General features: G+C 39.9%; 1 protein-coding gene across 1 annotated transcript; it reads left to right on the forward strand.

Moving 5' to 3' along the window:
- Window positions 1–10,378: 10,378 nt before the first annotated feature.
- On the forward strand, window positions 10,379–11,315 carry LOC116077422 (olfactory receptor 10-like). The gene has a single exon (XM_031351947.1). It carries the CDS (start codon window positions 10,379–10,381, stop codon window positions 11,312–11,314), a length of 936 nt encoding a protein of 311 aa, XP_031207807.1. The 3' UTR covers window position 11,315.
- The last annotated feature ends 6,459 nt before the right edge of the window (window positions 11,316–17,774 follow it).

The raw sequence follows: 17,774 nt of genomic DNA on the forward strand, positions 1-17,774 counted from the left end.
CAAATAAGTCATAAAGTTTGAAAGAAAACCAAACATTCCCAGCAGCCATAGGGCTTAAATCCCTTCCTTGTTTAGGAGTTGGAGTGAGGATCTTCTCTTTGGGTTACTGTCTGTCATCGCTGCTCAGCAAGGTAAAATGCAGATGCAGATACGACTTTGCACAGGAGGAGACTGGGAGCGGTGTATTGTGAGCACCTGTGGACATGGGCTGGGTTCTTGGCAAGTCTGAGTGTCAGAGGATTTTTAATTTTACATGGCAACACTCAAAGCCAGATCTCCGTGTTGTGTCATAGAGTGAACACTGTGACCCAAGGCAGAGGGCTTGAGTTCTCTCTGATTATCTCTCCTTTTTATATTTTCATTTTTAATTTAACATCCAAACATTCTTATCCATACAAAGATACTATACTTTGGTGAAATCTACCTCGAGTTTCTTCTTTCAATTTCTCCCATATCCCTGATCCCACTTTGCTCTTACAACTTCATCCCCTTTTATAGACTTTATGACCCACTGTCTCTGTGTAGGGTTACCTGCATGTGCATGGGTGTGGAGCATCAACTCCAAGTAGGACTTCAATATCACTCTACTTTCCCAATGTATCATGACCCTGTCTAATGTCCATCATAACGTAGGCCCTATTTTTGTTTGTTTATTTTTTCGAGAGAGGGTTTCTCTGTGCAGTCCTGGCTGTCCTGGAACTTACTCTGTAGACCAGGCTGGCCTCAAACTCAGAAATCTGCCTGCCTCTACCTCCCAAGTACTGGGATTAAAGACATGTGCCACCTCTGCCCTATTTTTAAGGCCTTACATTAGTGCTTTCTGTTCTTTGCATGGAAGAAACAAATTGATCGTGAGCAGCGCTGCTTCATGTACCATGTGAATTTGAGATGTTGGTTAGTTTTCCCTCTTAGTGAAGAAGGCAGAATCATTTCTGCTGCAGTAAAGTAACAAAGTTCTCCCAGCAGAACTATGAGCATCTGTTTTGCCAGCTGGCTAGGTTCCTTCCCTGATAGTGATGTGAACGGGGTAAATGAGTATACAAACTTCTAAGAACTCAATAACTAATACACATGCAGACACAAGATTAGTAGACTGTAGGAAAAATTCAAAACTTGATATTTTATACATGTCCAGATGCAAGAATTAATATGGAAAAATCTATATTTGTAAGAAAATAAGCTATAAAATTTTAAAAGAATCAAGGGAAAAGGCTACTACCTATCATTTGACCAGGAATCTAAAAGTTGACTTGGGGTTCCATTTCCTTTCTCGTCATCTGTTTTATTCAACTACCAGAATTCCATCAAAGTGCTTACTTCAATGCATTTCAATGGTGGTTTTATGTCTAAAAGTGCAGGTATCTTCATTAATAAACTTCTACAAATGTAATAAATTTTGTGTTAACTCAATCTTGTTTTATTATAATGAGTTTGAATCAATTTTGTTTGTGTTTGGAACATATTTTACATACCTCATCTTAATCCTTTCTCAGGGTTACAAGTTTTGTTAAATTTTATTTTGTATAATTAATCAATGAAAAAGTGCAGTTCTCACCTTGAAAGGTATTTTGTGACTTTTCCTGGGCAGATGTGGGAAAACATCTATTAGCGTAAGATAGAGCAAAAAAATTAAAGAAGTTATTTTATCCAACTCTATATTAGCAAACCAGAGATGAGATTTAGGGTAACTTACAGGAGGGAGAGTGATTCAAAGGCAGCTGCATTACCAGCAAGCCCACCCCAGTATAGGAAAGCCATAGTCCTGGGTCCCTCTGCATAACTTGTAGGCGTCTCAGCCAGTCAGATAGAGCTTCTTCACTGAAGTAGTTGTTTCTGCTTGTGTAAATTTGGGGAAGGCCCTTGTAATTTTTGTTAGTTTTAGGAACCTTTTGAGACTTGTGAGTTTTGTTTACTTTCTGAGCCATAAGGAACCCTCCTCTACCTTCCAAGAGGGAACTTTTCAATACAGAAGAAACAACTACAAGAAGACTCTATCTCGTCTTTTGGTGCTTACATTCTTACTGTACCTCATCTCCAAAGGGCTATGAACCTTGAAGGGGGGATATGGCTGTTTGATAGTTTTCTTCATCTATGACTTAGTATTGGTCCACCATGCCACGGTCGTGGTCATATTGCTTCAGAAGCTTGGAAATTTGTGATTCTGCTTTGTACTTCTTGTTGCAATAGAGAAGACTCACTCCATGAACAATTGAAGCTAACAGTAGTAATGGTCTATAAGTACATACACATTCACATACACACACACACACACACACACACACACACACACACACACACAAACACACACACATTTTGTAGAAAGTAATTTGATACTCACACTATATTATTTAAGGAAATCATAGCAGCAGCTTTTCTACTGAAACCAATGACCTCCACTCTGTGCCTTGTAGTACAATTGAGGTTCCTATGGTGAGGTGACCTCCAATTCAACTGAAAAGCAACTCACCCATAGCAGATGTGCCACTATTGCACTCATGAGCACAGCTTGCCTGGCATTTTAGTAATGTGGCACATGGGGTCCATAGCTGAATAGAACTGTTGGTGACAGTTCTCCTCCTGAAGTTAATGTAGTTCTTTTAGCATTATAAAAGTCAACTAATGGGGAAAAAGCTACCAGTCCTAGCTTAGTTTTCCATGACTGACTGCCAAATCATTTATGTCCTCAGTAATAAGGACTTTCTGTCTAGTTCGACCATCCATCACCACTGTCAGCAATAGTATCATAGTCTATCCTTATAGACTCAAGGACTCTCCCTGGCTAACAAGTCATAGAGAAGTAGCTCATCTTTCTTATTGGAATTTTTACACCCAAACCTTAAGGTCTCTGACAGTGTTTTTTCTCACTCAACTATGCTGGTTGAATAAATTTGAGGAAGGCCCTTGTAATTTTTGTAAGTTTAAGAACCTTTTGAGACTTGTGAGTTTTGTTTACTTTTTGAGCCGTAAGGAATCCTCCTCTAACTTCCAAGAGGGAAATTTTCAATACAGAAGAAACAACTACATTAGTGCTATCTGATAGCTGTACTGATAGCATTGAGTGCTATCAGTAAAGTTCTTACAGATTCTTTTAAAAATCACTGAGATGCTCAAGAGTGTAGCAAAATGTAAAGAACCCCTTTTATAGAGAGTAGACAGGATTTCTGAAGGCCTATCATCATCCATTTTAAATGGATAGTTGGTATTGAGCAGCCAGAGGAATATAAAAAGGAAATGATACCAAACTGTATTACAGTATGGACAGATTGCATGACTTCTACAAATCATTTAATTATTGGGGACAGCAGCACGGAGAATGGACAACACCCTATTGAGTGTCCTGTACCTGGGGTATATGGCTGACACAAGGCTACTCAGCATTGCACTTCCCATGATGCTCTTGAAAGGTCTATCTTGTCATGCTCAGGCTGGCTCAGGTCCAAGGGCAGCATTCAGACCTGGTATGCCTGCTTCTAGAGGTACACCTTCAGACAGGACAGGCTACAGGCTGACCCTGTGGCTTTTAAATTCCATTGGCTGATGAAAGGGCCTAGGCTGGGCAAGCAATCTGTGACCATTGTTTCCTTTACTCTATGTGCTCTGAGGATATCTTAGGACAAGCTTAGTATTTCTCCTGTGAACAGTTGTCAGGATTTAAATTCTCCCAGAAACTCACTACACAACACTCGACTATAGGTCAGCTTCTCACCTAAGTAGTCCTTTTGGCACACAGTAATTAATAAAAATAATGCTTTTAATTTTTACATTTGTTGTGGACAAAACCAGGGTGTAAAATAAGAACTACTAATATAGGAAATAAAATTTTTTTACAAGAGCAAACAGTACATCAGATTTTAGATGAAGAAAACGTTTAGTTGGAAAGACGATCTCCATGCATAAGGAACAAACATAGATGAAAATTCCGTGGAAAGAAGATATTTGGATTATGGTGAACATGGTTGGGTAATGTGGGACCTGTTATATGGTCTGATGGAAAGGCTGATTAGACTTGGGTCAAATTTGGGAAAGAACGAGGAATATGATAACATAGATTTTCACAAGCCATATAAAAAGGTGTGGTTTGAGGACTTGGATAGGTCACCTGGGATCGGGCAGTGTATGGGGATAGAAAGAGCTGAGGACAGCAGATCTAGAAGAGTCAGTTAATTATAATATGTTCAGTGGCCCCAGAGGTCTCCAAGGCCACACTTGAGTAAACAATCTTGTTTCAACTTTAATTAGAGAGGCCAAGCAATGTCCCACGGGCAAGGATAATACAGTCTGCCTTAAGGTCAGATTGGATGGTATACCAGCTCCTGTCTAGGTTGAGTTGATGATGGTGATGAGCCAGAGAACAGTACAGGCTCTCCTCTGCCCCTTAGTCATAGTCTTCAGCAGTTAAGCCTGCTGGAGGTGGTAGCCTGAAAAAAAGCATGATTTCTCTAGGAACATAGAACTGAGATTCAGCCTTCAGTACCACAGATGCAGTTGGGAACCAAAGAGAAACATGTCTTTCTCACATACTTCTAGATGACATCAGTGTAGCCTGGGTTTCATATGATCTAGAAGCCAGCAGAATTGAGGGAAGTCAACACAATTGTTTTCATTCCAGAGTTGTGGTGAGTACTGAGTGGGTGAGATACTCTGAATTCATGATCCCTTCTGAAAGTCAATTTCTTTGATGCCTAGGATCTAAGATGCAAAGCAAAATGTAGATACCAGAAGAAGGCGACAGAGACTGAATCATGGTCTGAGCTCATCAAAGTGAATGGAGAACTGTTTATTAGAGAGGCAGAGGATGGGCAAGCATTCTTCCTTGGAGGTAGGTTTCTATGTCAGGAATCAGAGTATAAAATATAATTCATTTGTTCAGACTTTGAATTGTAATTAAGGTAACTAGATTCATCTTTTCTGGTCTTATACTAGAAAATGTTGGTGTGTTATTAATAAATATTTCATAAAGGAGTCTTGAACATTACCCTAAATGCTTATGGGATAGAGTGAATGTAGTATGATCTCTCTTCAGTGTGTGATGCTGTAGGCAAGAGACAATGATGATGTGTGTAAAAACGCAGACTGATGTGCCACTGAGGTTATACATGTTTTCTGTTAATTCTGGCAGTGTGTCTGACAGTGGTAGTCTTGTCTTTGCTGCGTAAATGCATCTCTCCCAGCACTGCTTACATGAGAGACTCTTCTGAATTCTTTGTGTCATCCTGCCGACCTCAGGAGCAGCAGTTGACTGTGTGCATTCACATTTGTTTCTGGCTCTTTCTTCTCTTCCAGTGGTCTATGTGTTCTTTATTGTTTTTAAAATTGCTGTTTCTCTGTAATGTACTTGGAAGTGTGACACATCTGACTTTGTTTTTCTTTCTTAGAGTTAATTTGGCTATTTGGGGTTGGCATCTACATTCTCGTGACCTAGTTAAAAGTTTTGCAACTTTGGTATACTCCATTATTAACAATTATCCAACTGTTATTGAGACTGATAAAATGATCCAAGAGTAGAGTACTGTTGATGTTAACAATAAGCCTCGATTGTAAACATACACACACTCAAAAACTATTTTCTTACTGTAAATTTGTATTTTTATTTTTGAGATTGTCCTAAACGAATAATGGACCTATATAATTTCCATCTCCCCTTCTCATCCCAACTTCTTCCATGCCCACCCTCCTTCTCAAATTCATAACCTCTCACCTTTTAATTATTGTTTTACACATACGCATGCACTCTCCTGGGTTTGTTTAGTGTTCTGTGAATATATGTGGTAAACAGACTTTTTCATGTTTGTTTTTATTTTAAATATTCCGTATTCTGTCGAAATTAAAATCCCCAATAGAGAGCTATTAGATCCTTTCCTGGTTCCTCGCTTCCCTGAGCTGCCTCTTGGTGGCTGCTCTCAGAATTCCCTCATGGCCACTGATGGTGAAAGTTTCCAGTCACTGGATAGGTAGTCATAAGTTGTATTCTTTTCCCCTTTTATTTTTTTCCACACACCATATATCCTGATTATGATTTTCTCTCCTTCTATTCCTCCCAGTTCCTTCCCACCACCATCCCATCCACCCCCATTTTGTTTCTAATTAGAAAATAAACAGGCTTCTCAAGGATAATAATAAAGTATAATATATAATAAGAGAAAGCCAGATCTAACACATTAGAATAGAACAGTAAAGAGAGCAGAAATAAAATGACACAAGTAAAGGCACAATAAACAGACACAGACACAGAACTCCTCTCATTTACACACTCAGAAAACCCTTAAAAGCATTAACCTGGAAGCCATAATATATATGTAAAGGACCTATATGGTAAAAAGCTAGGAGTAAATATGTAATCATCTACATCATATAAAAATAAGAATAAGATTTTAAAATGCCCCAACAAGACATTGTGAGGCAGGGAGCTTCCTAATATGCTGTTGAGTTTATTTTCTGTCCACCATGCACTGCTGGGCATGTGGCCAACAAGAGCCAACAGCCTACCCTCAAGAGTAGTCCCCCCCCCCGCCCACTGTGACTCCCTTGGAAAAAAATAAATTTTCATTTGCATGTAGCTATCACTTGATGATAGCTTCTGGGTGTCTCCCCCCGGCCCATTTGTATCGCAGAAGCTATAAGGCTGGCTTCTAAAGCCTAAATAAAATCTCTATTTTTTTTGGGTTTGGAGCCTATAAGTTTCTGAGCTTGCCAGTTTAACCCCTGGTTCCTCACAGGTATTGCCAGTCCTGCATCCCGAATCTAGCTGGGTAACACCAAGTGTTGAGAATTAAGCTACATGCCCTTGCTTCAAAATTATCTAAACCTTTCATTAGTTAAAATGAACATCTGTAATATAAAGCTCTGAGTTTTATCATGTTGGATCACTACTCATGGTTAAGTGCAATCTCTGTTTTTCCAGGGGACCTGGGTTCAATTCCTAACACCCACTTAGTGGGTCACAATTCTTTGTAGTTCTGGTCCTCTTCTGGGCTCTGTGGCCACCAGGCACACACAGGGTGCACAGACATAGATGCAGACAAAGCACTCATTCGCACAAAATTAAAAAATGGAAAAATAAAAGAAAATGTTATTTATTTCTATATGTCATGATATAAAATCATATTTAGAAGGATACAGTAGGAGTGCTAATAAAAACCCTGTGCTAATAAGTGAAGAGCAATGCAGGTTGCTGGGAATTCTGTGTACATCAGACAAGGTGCCAGAGTTACAAATGCACACACTCATTCATTTATACACTCATCCATTCATTCAGCTATCAATTCATTCATTCATTCATTCATTCATTTATTCAGTCAGTCAAGTAGTCAGTCAGTAATTTTCTTTGATAGTTATTTCCCAGCTACTGCAGTGAGTGGCAGTCATACAATCCTGAGTGAGTTGTGCAGCTTCATTTGCATGAGTTAACTGTTAGTTTTAAAGGCAGAACAGCATTAACAGCGAGAACAAGCAAAATTTTGTAATATACATGATATGTTATTTCATGTGACCACAACCACAATTGTTTGGAACAAGCTATTCTTACCATATTTTTTACATGTTACCAAGCTGAGACTCAGAGAAGCATATATTTCAGAGCAGGAGGCATAGCTGGCCCATGATAGAGTCGATCTGTGGGGACATGATACTGAGCTAAAGGCTCTGAGTTCAGCATTGACCATTAATGACATTATTCTGGTTTGTTAAACTTGACAGAAAGAGGAACTAGTTATGTATGCAAAAACATTTCTGACCAATCATTGGCTAGTCTTTGGAGTCTCATTTTTTTTCTCTCTTTGGGATGTTTTCATATAATCTTATTTATGTGTTTATGAGAAGCATCCACCTCTTGAAGAGAGTGATAGTTTATGTCTATCGTATTCCATCATTTACTAGTGTGTTAGCAATTAATCTGCAGGCTTAGGGGAAACTCATTTTCATGAGATAAAAAGGTAAAAGTACATTTCAATAGCCATGGTGTATCGTACATGAAGGTAACACTCATTTGTCACCCTTAGCACCAAAAAGGCAGTAACAATATTTATTCACTATTATTTTTATGATAAACATTAATTTTTATTTTTATATTGCCCTGTCTTTTACTACAGAGTTGCCCTTAGCAAGACAGACATACGTAGTGTGGATGTCATCAAATGTACAGGAGGAGCTAGAAATAAATAGTTTAAAGAAGGTTTGAATAGAGAAGAGAAAAAGATCTTATTGTAGAGCTGAAATATAGACATGTTTAGTTGAGGAACCAGGGTCAAGGAGGGGCATTCTTCTTACTCACCACAAGGAACAAATTTCTTGCTATTTCCCTCCCCAAAGAAATGAAACTTCTTCTCAGTGTCCTGTGACAGATGGCAGTGGCCGTGAGTGTGACTCTAGGATGGGTGAACTGACAATATCCATAGTGAAGAAGGAGGCCGAGAGGACCCAGGAGTCAACATTGTGATCACCATCTGCCTGAGCCTGGATTCAGATCTGTGACAAGCTAACAAATAGATCAAAAAAAGGGACAAAAGTTAACAACATAGAATGCTATGGTGTGTATGTAGACCTTGGACTTTCTTTCTTTATTTTTTTTTTTTTTTGTGAATTTGTTAACATATTTTAAGTAAATAGAATTAAGTCACATTCTTGTTTTGTACCCCAACTCCTCCCAGCTACAATACCTTTTTTGTAATATTCTTTAAAATTTATAAAATATTATAACAATAAAAATGAGTATTTTAAAGCTGTTTGATATAAAACAACAATCAGTTTAATAGTCTTATGTAGATGCTTGTCTACATCAATACTGAAAATACATACATTTTTCTCAATATAAATTTTAAATAACTCCAAACATATCAACTATATATTTTAAAATAATGCATCACTACTAGTATTTTCTTAAATGAATATAAATATATAGTCTTTTTGATTGTTTGTTTTTTTTTACTTAGTAGAGCTTAAAATCTTGGCTCTTACTATGGTTCAAGCCCAAAATAAGAACAATTTTTAGACCTTGGATTTCATTGTAATAAGGCTGTACTTCAATGACCCTCACATCACCAAAGGATTTTACTTCCATCATAGCTAAGCTGAGAGTTGACAGTTCTGCTGTGCCAAGGAATGAATTGTAGGCACAATTTTGTGATACAGACTTCTTGTTATGGTCAAAACTATTTGACCTGAGTGAGTGACTTTATTCTCAGCCCACAGAGAACATGTTACATTCATTTAAGAAATGCTGATGTATTAAGATGTTCTACCCATAAAGTCATTCATCAACTGTTTCAATGAACAATGGTTCTGCTTGGAGGGTGGCACAGACATTAGGTGACGGGAAGAATCTGGTTCATTGGCTGTGATAATTTGGAAAAGCATTCATTTCAGAGAAAGAGTAACTTATAAAGTCCTCTTCTTCAAACTTGATACAATAGTTATAAACGTCAAGCAAAGCATTCAGTCTCTTAAGAGCCACCTCCAAATTTAATTGTCTACGTTTCTTTTGGCTGTATAAACACTTTTGAAATATGTAAGCTGTTCTGAAAACCACAGTATAGTGTAAAAACATGAAATAAACAATACTACTAATAGAGAAGTTGAGATAGGAGAAGCCTGATTTTAAGACCATTATGTGGTACACAGCAAGACACTGTCATGTACAAACAAGCTGAAAGTGTATATGGATTGTACAATATTGGACCTATTTCTCCAATCACCAAATTAGAGAGACCATTGGATGACAGTCAACAACTTTCTAATTTCTCATATTTTGGATTTCAATCAATTAGGATATGTTGTTAATATTAATTTTCATATTAAGATATTAAGAAAAAGTAATTGTTACTTCCTGTTGTTATTGTTGTAAGAGGTAGAATTAGGTTTGTTGAAAGATTATTTTCTTGCTTTTTCTCGGGTGTAGTTTTGCTCCTTATGTTGGTGTTTTCCCTCTATTATCCTTTGTAGGGCTGGATTTGTGGAAAGATATTGTGTAAATTTTGTTTTGTCATGGAATATCTTGTTTTCTCCATCTGTGGTAATTGAGAGTTTTGCTGGGTGTAGTAGTCTGGGCTGGCATTTGTGTTCTTGTAGAGTCTAAGACCTTGGACTTTCAAAGCAATTCTTTACTTTTGAACAAGAAAGTCATGATGCAAGACTGAAGAGCAGCCAGGCTAAAGTCTTGGAACAAATAACTGAGTTATAGTTCAAAAAACAGTGACGTTAATTCCTAATCCAGAGATGTTCAGTCTATAAAAGAGAAGATTGGAATAGAACACTGGATAAAATAGTATTGAATAATAAAATAGATGTTTTAGCATTGCTTGAAGAAGGCTGTGAGCAATGTCTTAATCCATTTTCTTCATTGGATGCATTGAATTGTCTTGTGCTACTGTGCAAATCAGAGGCTATGGGAAGCTTTAACGCCAGTTTAAGTAAAGGCTTTATTTTGGTGGGCTTCTCAGACTGGCCTCAATTAGAACTCATTCTTTTTATCTATGTTTTGATTTTCTACTCCTTAACTCTTTTTGGCAACACCACCATCATTGTTCTGTCACAACTGGACCTTCGATTGCACACACCCATGTACTTCTTCCTCTCCCATCTCTCCTTCCTGGACCTCTGCTATACCACAAGCACTGTGCCACAGCTCCTGATCAATATTGAGGGACAGGACCATACCATCACCTATAGAAGGTGTGTGGCCCAGTTGTTCAGTGTCCTTGCCCTGGGCTCCACAGAGAGTATGCTTCTAGTGGTGATGGCCTTTGACCGCTACGCGGCTGTGTGTCGTCCACTCCTTTACACAACCATTATGCACCCTCTTCTGTGCCAGGCTTTGGCTATCTCATCATGGGTAGCGGGCCTCGTGAACTCTCTGATCCAGACAGGTCTCATGATGGCCATGCCGCTCTGTGGACACCGACTGAATCATTTCTTCTGTGAGATGCCTGTGTTCCTCAAGTTGGCTTGCAAGGATACAGCTGGAACAGAGGCCAAGATGTTTGTGGCGAGAGCTATCATCTTGGTTTTCCCCGCGACACTGATTCTAGGATCTTATGCACACATTGCCAGGGCTGTATTGAAGGTCAAGTCAATATCTGGCCGCAAAAAAGCTTTTGGTACTTGTGGATCCCACCTCCTTGTAGTTTCTATGTTTTATGGCTCAACCATCTACACATATTTGCAACCAAATGACAGTTATTCTGAGAATGAGGGAAAGTTTGTTGCCCTTTTTAATACTATAGTCACCCCCATGCTCAACCCTCTGATCTATACGTTGAGGAACAAGGATGTAAAGGGGGCTCTGTGGAAGATGCTAAGGAGAAGCACAGACTCCATGTAGAAAAAAAAAAATTTGTTTCTGCATTGACTCCAGGATAATTGAGCCTGTAGGTTTCTAGGAAATAATCCTTCTGGGCTTGTGAAGAAGAAAAGTTTCGTTGGAAAAGACAGGGAGATGAGAAAAGATAACATGTGGTAAAATAATCAGCTATGCATTTATAAAGCTGTCAAAAATAATAAGCATGACCTCCATGGGCACCAGGGCTTGCTGCCTTCCTTGTAAGTTGGAAGCCAGGAGCTCCTATGGTTCGTTTTAAGTCACTGGTCATTGATCAGCAGGGGGCGAGTGCTCATTGCTGCACAGCCTTCAAAAATAAACTGAGTTAAGAAGAGTGCACTGTGAGGAGTTGTGGGGAATGAGGCTCAGAGCGGGAGAATTCATTCTGAATGACTCTTCGCAAAGTCAGGTCCTTACATGATGTCACATGGTTGGTGGAATGATCCTAGGCAGAGGACACATGTTTACTGTTGCTGTTACTAAATGTTGGTGATCTTGTCAGATTCGGGCTGTATCAGAGTCTGTTTCAAAAGTTTCTCACAGTGTTTACTTTTCTATGATACTTGGAGAAAATGATCAGACCATGAACAGAGCTGTTTCATAGAGTATGTGACTTTTGGACATGGGTTTATTTACTCAATTGGAGAAACCTCAAATCCTGCTTCTACTGACACATCTCTTCCCATAAAGTTAGACCTCCTCATCCTTCCCAAAGAGTTTCATCAACTGGAGACCATGCACTCAAATATATGTACCTATGGGGCTGTTCTTACTCAGACTGCTGTACCTTCCCACGGATGGCCTTGGTCTGCGTGCTGAAAAGCCCAGGACTTTGCTATCACATATATTTGTGCTTACACCTTACTGGAGCTCTGAGTGGTCCAAGCATCTATTGTACCTTAGTGTTAGTTTCCTTTTCAGTAAAATGAGCACAATAGTAATCACTATCAGCATTTGATGTGTAGTTGTATCTGCAATAAATTTTCTCATTTCTTGTTCTTCTTGTTAAATAGAAAATAAAGTAGTTTAGAGTATATTTTCCCAAACACACACACAGTGGAGAGGGTGAGTGTAGTCGGATTGTATTATATACTTTTCTGAAATTGTCAATAATTAAATTTAATAAGCAAGCTCTATCAATATGTATATCTTTTGGTATTGAAAATCTCCACCTCTTCTGTCCTAGGATTTGACTGTGAAAAACTCGAGAAAGTCTTTTGCATAGCACCAGAGCTGTATAAACACGTGTTCCGTGCCTCATTTTTTGAGGACAAAATGATATATTAAAAAAAAAAAAGGTTCTGTGACTTCTTTCTCAAAACATAATAGTCAAAGTGCAAAATTTTGATGTCATGAAACTCTATACAACAATTAAGAAGAGAACTGTCTCAGGGGACAGCCATTTTTGCTTACTGCTCATTTCTTCTATTTTATCTGCATTGGGATATATTTTTAGGAGTGAGTGGGAAAGATTTTCATGCTCAGAACAGAAGGTCTCATTTTAATCATGGCTTGTCCTACTTACTAATTTCTTGTCATGGACAACTTTCAGTGTGAGTCTGTGCTTAAGAATCTAAAGTGTTGGTAGGGCTTCTTATCTTTCCCTTCTCCCCTCTTCTTCCTTTTCCCTCTCCTCCTCTTCTTCCTCCTCCTCTTTCTCCTTCCCTTCCCCGTCTCTCTCTCTCTGTCTCTGAGACAAGCTATCTCACTATACAGGATCTCAGACTCACAGACATCCTCCTGCCTCTGCCTCCCAAATGCCAGTCCCACTTAGATAGAACTTTTATCTTGAGCAAAGAAAGGTTATCAGAATATAACACAAGAAGATAAATTTGATTTAATGTAATCATTAATGATTACAATCAATGAGCATTATTTGGGGGTGAGCTTAGTCTTTAATGGCTGAGCCATTTCTCCAGCCTAATCTAAGAACATTTTTATCTAAATTTTTCATATACCATATGTTTATTTTTATTAGATATTTTATTTATTTACATTTCAAATGTTATCCCCTTTCCTGGTTTCCCCTCTGAAAATCCCCTATTCCATCCCCTCTCCCCCTACTCACCAACCCACCCTCTCCACCTTCCCTGTGCTGGCATTTCTCTACACTGGGGCATTGAGCCTTCTCAGGACCAAGGGTATCTCTTATCATTGATGTCCAACAAGGCCATCCTCTGCTACATATGCATCCGGAGCCATGGGTCACTCCATGTGCACTCTTTGGTTGGTAGTTTAGTCCTTGGGAGCTCTGGGGGTACTGATTGGTTCATATTGTTGGTCTTCCTATGGGGCTGCAAGCTCCTCCAGCTCCTTTGGTCCTTCCTCTAGCTCCTCCATTGGGGACCCTGTGCTCAGTCCAATGGTTGGCTAAGAGCATCCACCTCTGTATTTGTCTAGCAGTGGCACAACGTCTCAGGAGACAGCTATATCAGGCTCCTGTCAATAAGCACTTGTTGGTATCCACAATAGTGTCTAGGTTTGGTGACAATATATGGGATGGATCCCTGGGTGGGGCAGTCTCTGGATGGTCTTTCCTTCAGTCTCTGATTCACAATTTGTCTCTGTAACTCCTCCCATGAGTATTTTGTTCCTCCTTCTAAGAAGGACTGAAGTAGCCATGCTTTGGTCTTCCTTCTTCTTGAGCTTCATTTGGTCTGTTAAACAGCAACATGTTTAAATGAGTTATTTATTCTTGTTTGTGCATTGGTGTTTTGCCTCTAGGTAGGTTTGTGTGAGGGTGTTGGATCCCCTGGAACTGGAGTTACAGAGAGTTGAGAGCTGTCATGTGGTTGCTGGAAATTGAACCTGGGTCCTTGGGAAGAACAGTTTTTTTTCTCTTTATTTATATGCGAATTTCTCCATTCCCAGTTTCCCCTCCAAAAAACAAAAAAACAAACAAAAACAAACCCCTGTTGCCTCCCCCCTGCCCATGCCTGCCACCCCGCCCTCTCCCACTTTCTGGCCCTGGCATTCCCCTACACTGGGGCACAGAACCTTCACAGGGCCGAGGTCCTCCCCTCCTATTGATGATCGATTTTGCAATCCTCTACCATACACATGCTGCCTGAACAATCAGACCCCTCCATGTGCAGTCCTTGGCTGGTGGTTGAGACCCTGGGAGCTCAGAGGGTACTAGTTAGTTCATGTTGTTGTTCGTCCTAAGGGGCTACAAACCCCTCCGCTCCATCGGTCCCTTCTCCAATTCCCCCACTGGGGACCCTGCACTCAGTTCGATGGATGGCTGTGAGCCTCTACATCTGTGTCAGTCAGACACTGTCAGAGTCTCTCAGGAGACAGCCATATTTAGACTGGCTTACCCTTCCTTCAGCCTCTGCTCCATAGTTAATCTCGGCAACTCCTCCCGTGGGTATTTGATTCCCCCTTTTAAGAAGGAATGAAATGTCTACCTTTTGGTCTTCCTTCTTCTTGAGTTCCTTGTGGAATGTGGGTTGTTCTTCCTGTATTCCAGACTTCTTCACTAATAACCATTTATCAGAGAGTGCATACCATATTTGTTCTTTTGTGATTGGGTTTTTTTTTTTTTAAACCACTGAGCCATCTCTCTAGCCCTCTCCCCCATACAATATATTTTGACCATATTCTTTTCCCTCCCTTAACTCCTCCCAGATCCTCCCCACCCTTTTTAAATATTTCTAAAAAAGAATTCATTTATTTTTATTTTATGTGCATTGGTGTTTTGTCTGCATGTTTATCTGTGTGAGGGTGTTAGATCCAGTGGAACTAGAGTTAGTTACAGACAGTTATGAGCTTCCAGGTGGGTGCTGGGAATTGAACTTAGGATCTCTGGAAGAGTAGCTAAGTGATCTTAACTGCTGGGCCATCTCTTCAGCCCCCTCCCTACCTCTTACTCACCTGTGTTCTTTCTCTAAGCAAAGCAAAACAAAACCCCAAATCAACCAACCAAGCAACCAAAAATAATTAAGACAAAAAGTACAAAAATAAACCCAAACAAAAAGTGTGTGCATCACACACACACACACACACACACACACACACACACACACACACACACCATGGAGTCTGTTTAATGTATGTTGCCAAACTACTCTCTGGCATAGGGCCTACCTTGGAGTGCAGTTAATATACTCAAGGATACCCTAGTAGGAACACTGATTTCCCCTTTCCCGGGGGCATCAATTACAAATTGCGTCTTAGTTAAGGGTGGACCTTTGGACTGATACACATATGGACTCATATGGACAGTGACAGCATGCACAGCACGTACACAAGTTCAAACCAGCCAGACTCCCTGAGAGGGAGAGGTAGACATAGTCCCACCTCTAACCAAGACGTTTGGTTAACATCCTTCCCACTTGTTTCCAACTCAATACGAAAATAATGAAAGATAATAAGGAAGTAGACTGTTACTCCATAGTAATTGTGCATAGGTGGGAGTGTTATCTCACAGTACTAAACTGAACCTTAGGATCTGAGCCAGATTCCTAAACAGAGTGCTCAGCCCCAACTTACCTTGAAAGAGCATTCCTGGAAATGCATTGAGTCAGTTTCCCCCAGGTGACCTGAGAGGCTTCCAGAATACTCCTGAGATGGGTGCCACCAGATAGATATTCCTCTGGCGAATCATGCAAATGGGACTTCTTACTTTAGTGCTTTCCACAGGCTGTTCTTGAAGGCTGTTATCATATGGAGCTATTGTGCTCCTCAAAATACCGCCCCCTCCAACCATATGTGCTGAGTGTAATACAAACAGCCTACCCACTAGGCATACTGAAAGTCTCTTGTACCACAGCGCTTTCTACTGGAGGTCTTCTCTTCCTCTGTCTTCCAGCTCTTGTGCATGTACTGCAGATGCAGATCAGACTGCATGAAACACTGTAGCCACAAAGATTTTAGCAGAGAAAGCGGGGTGTGGATTTACAGGTTGTGCTGGGGCTGGGGCTGGGACTATGAACTGTTCAAACTGTCGCAAGCAATTCATAGTCAATAGTTTTTCATTCTGTTCCTGTTTTGTTAGTGTTCAGCCCCAAACAAAACAGCCTCTCTGTATTCAGTTCAGGAGCCAAGGACCCGGTATTAATTTGTCTCTGTATAGGTGATAGAGTTGGTGTGGAAGATTCATTGGGTGTAACCTGTAGTAACAGGGATAGCTGCTGCCTCATTCCAGGAGGCAGATACAAGATCGTTGTCTTTATGAGACAACTTTGCGGCATGTTCTTTGCTTTTGTAGCTCTTGCACACAGTTTTTGTTTTGTCTTTTTATTCTTTGATTGAAAATAGATTTTTTTCTCACATAATATTTCCTGATTATGGTTTCCCTTCTCTCTACTCCTCCCAGTTCCTCTCCACTCCTTCTCCTATCGGGATCCACCCCATTTCTGTCTCTCATTAGAAAACGAACAGACTTCTATGGGATAATAATAAAGTATAATAAGATAAAGCAAAAACCAACACATCAGAATTGGGCATGGGAAAAAAAAAGAGCTCAAGAGAAAGCACATGAAACAGAGACCCACTCATTCACGCACTCAGGAATTCCATAAAACCACTAAACTGAAAGCCATAATATATATGCAAAAGATGTGTGGGAGAAAAAAACACATATGTACACACACATAAATAATAACATAGAAATTAAAAATAAGGTAAAGTTAAAAAAAAATCACCCTGACACTACACTAGAAGACAAGGAGACTCCAAAGGTGCCATTGGGTTCATTTCCTGTTGGCCATCTACTTCCTGGCATGCAGCCTACCCTTAAGAGTAGTTGGTTTCCCCAGTGAGACTCCCTTGGAAGAAACTGAATTTCATTTGATTATCAATTGGACACAGCTTCTGGGTTAAGAGTGAGGGCACATGTCCACTTCTTTCAGCTCTAGGACCCCATCTGGTGCAGGCCCTGTGCATGCTGCCTCTGTCTCTGTGAGTTACCCTATACATCTATCCTGTTGATGTAGAAGGCTTTGTCTCTTTGGTGTCCTCCATCCCCTCTAGCTCTTACACTCTTTGTGTCTCCTCTTCTTCTGGGTTCCTTCAGGAGATATCCTCTTTAGGGTTGGGTTGCACAGAGGTTTATGCAAATGAACCAGCTTTAGAAAGAATGAGTTTAATTTTATACATCTTGCCTATATTGTCAGTCTGTCTGTGGCTATGTAAGATTCTGGCCCTTCCTAATGAACTTTTCTTATGGATGCTGGGACAGGGTTTTCAGCTGGCCTTGGAGGTACACCTTTGTCACCCACCTTCCCACTGGCCATCATTTTTGTTGGACAATTGTGACGTGCTTCATTCCAGCACTGTTGGTGTGGTACTTTTACATGATGGGGAGTTTGTTCCTTACTGAGTGAGCCTTAACCTAAGTGACATGCGTTTTGTCTTCAAAACTCACTGTGAAACAAACTTAGAACCAATTAGGATCCAAACTAAGACTTTATCTAGTGTTTTAGGAAAATATTTACATGAAAGCAATCCTCATTTGGCA

This window comes from Mastomys coucha, unplaced genomic scaffold (assembly GCF_008632895.1).
Source record: "Mastomys coucha isolate ucsf_1 unplaced genomic scaffold, UCSF_Mcou_1 pScaffold5, whole genome shotgun sequence".
NCBI classification, from domain to species: domain Eukaryota; kingdom Metazoa; phylum Chordata; class Mammalia; order Rodentia; family Muridae; genus Mastomys; species Mastomys coucha.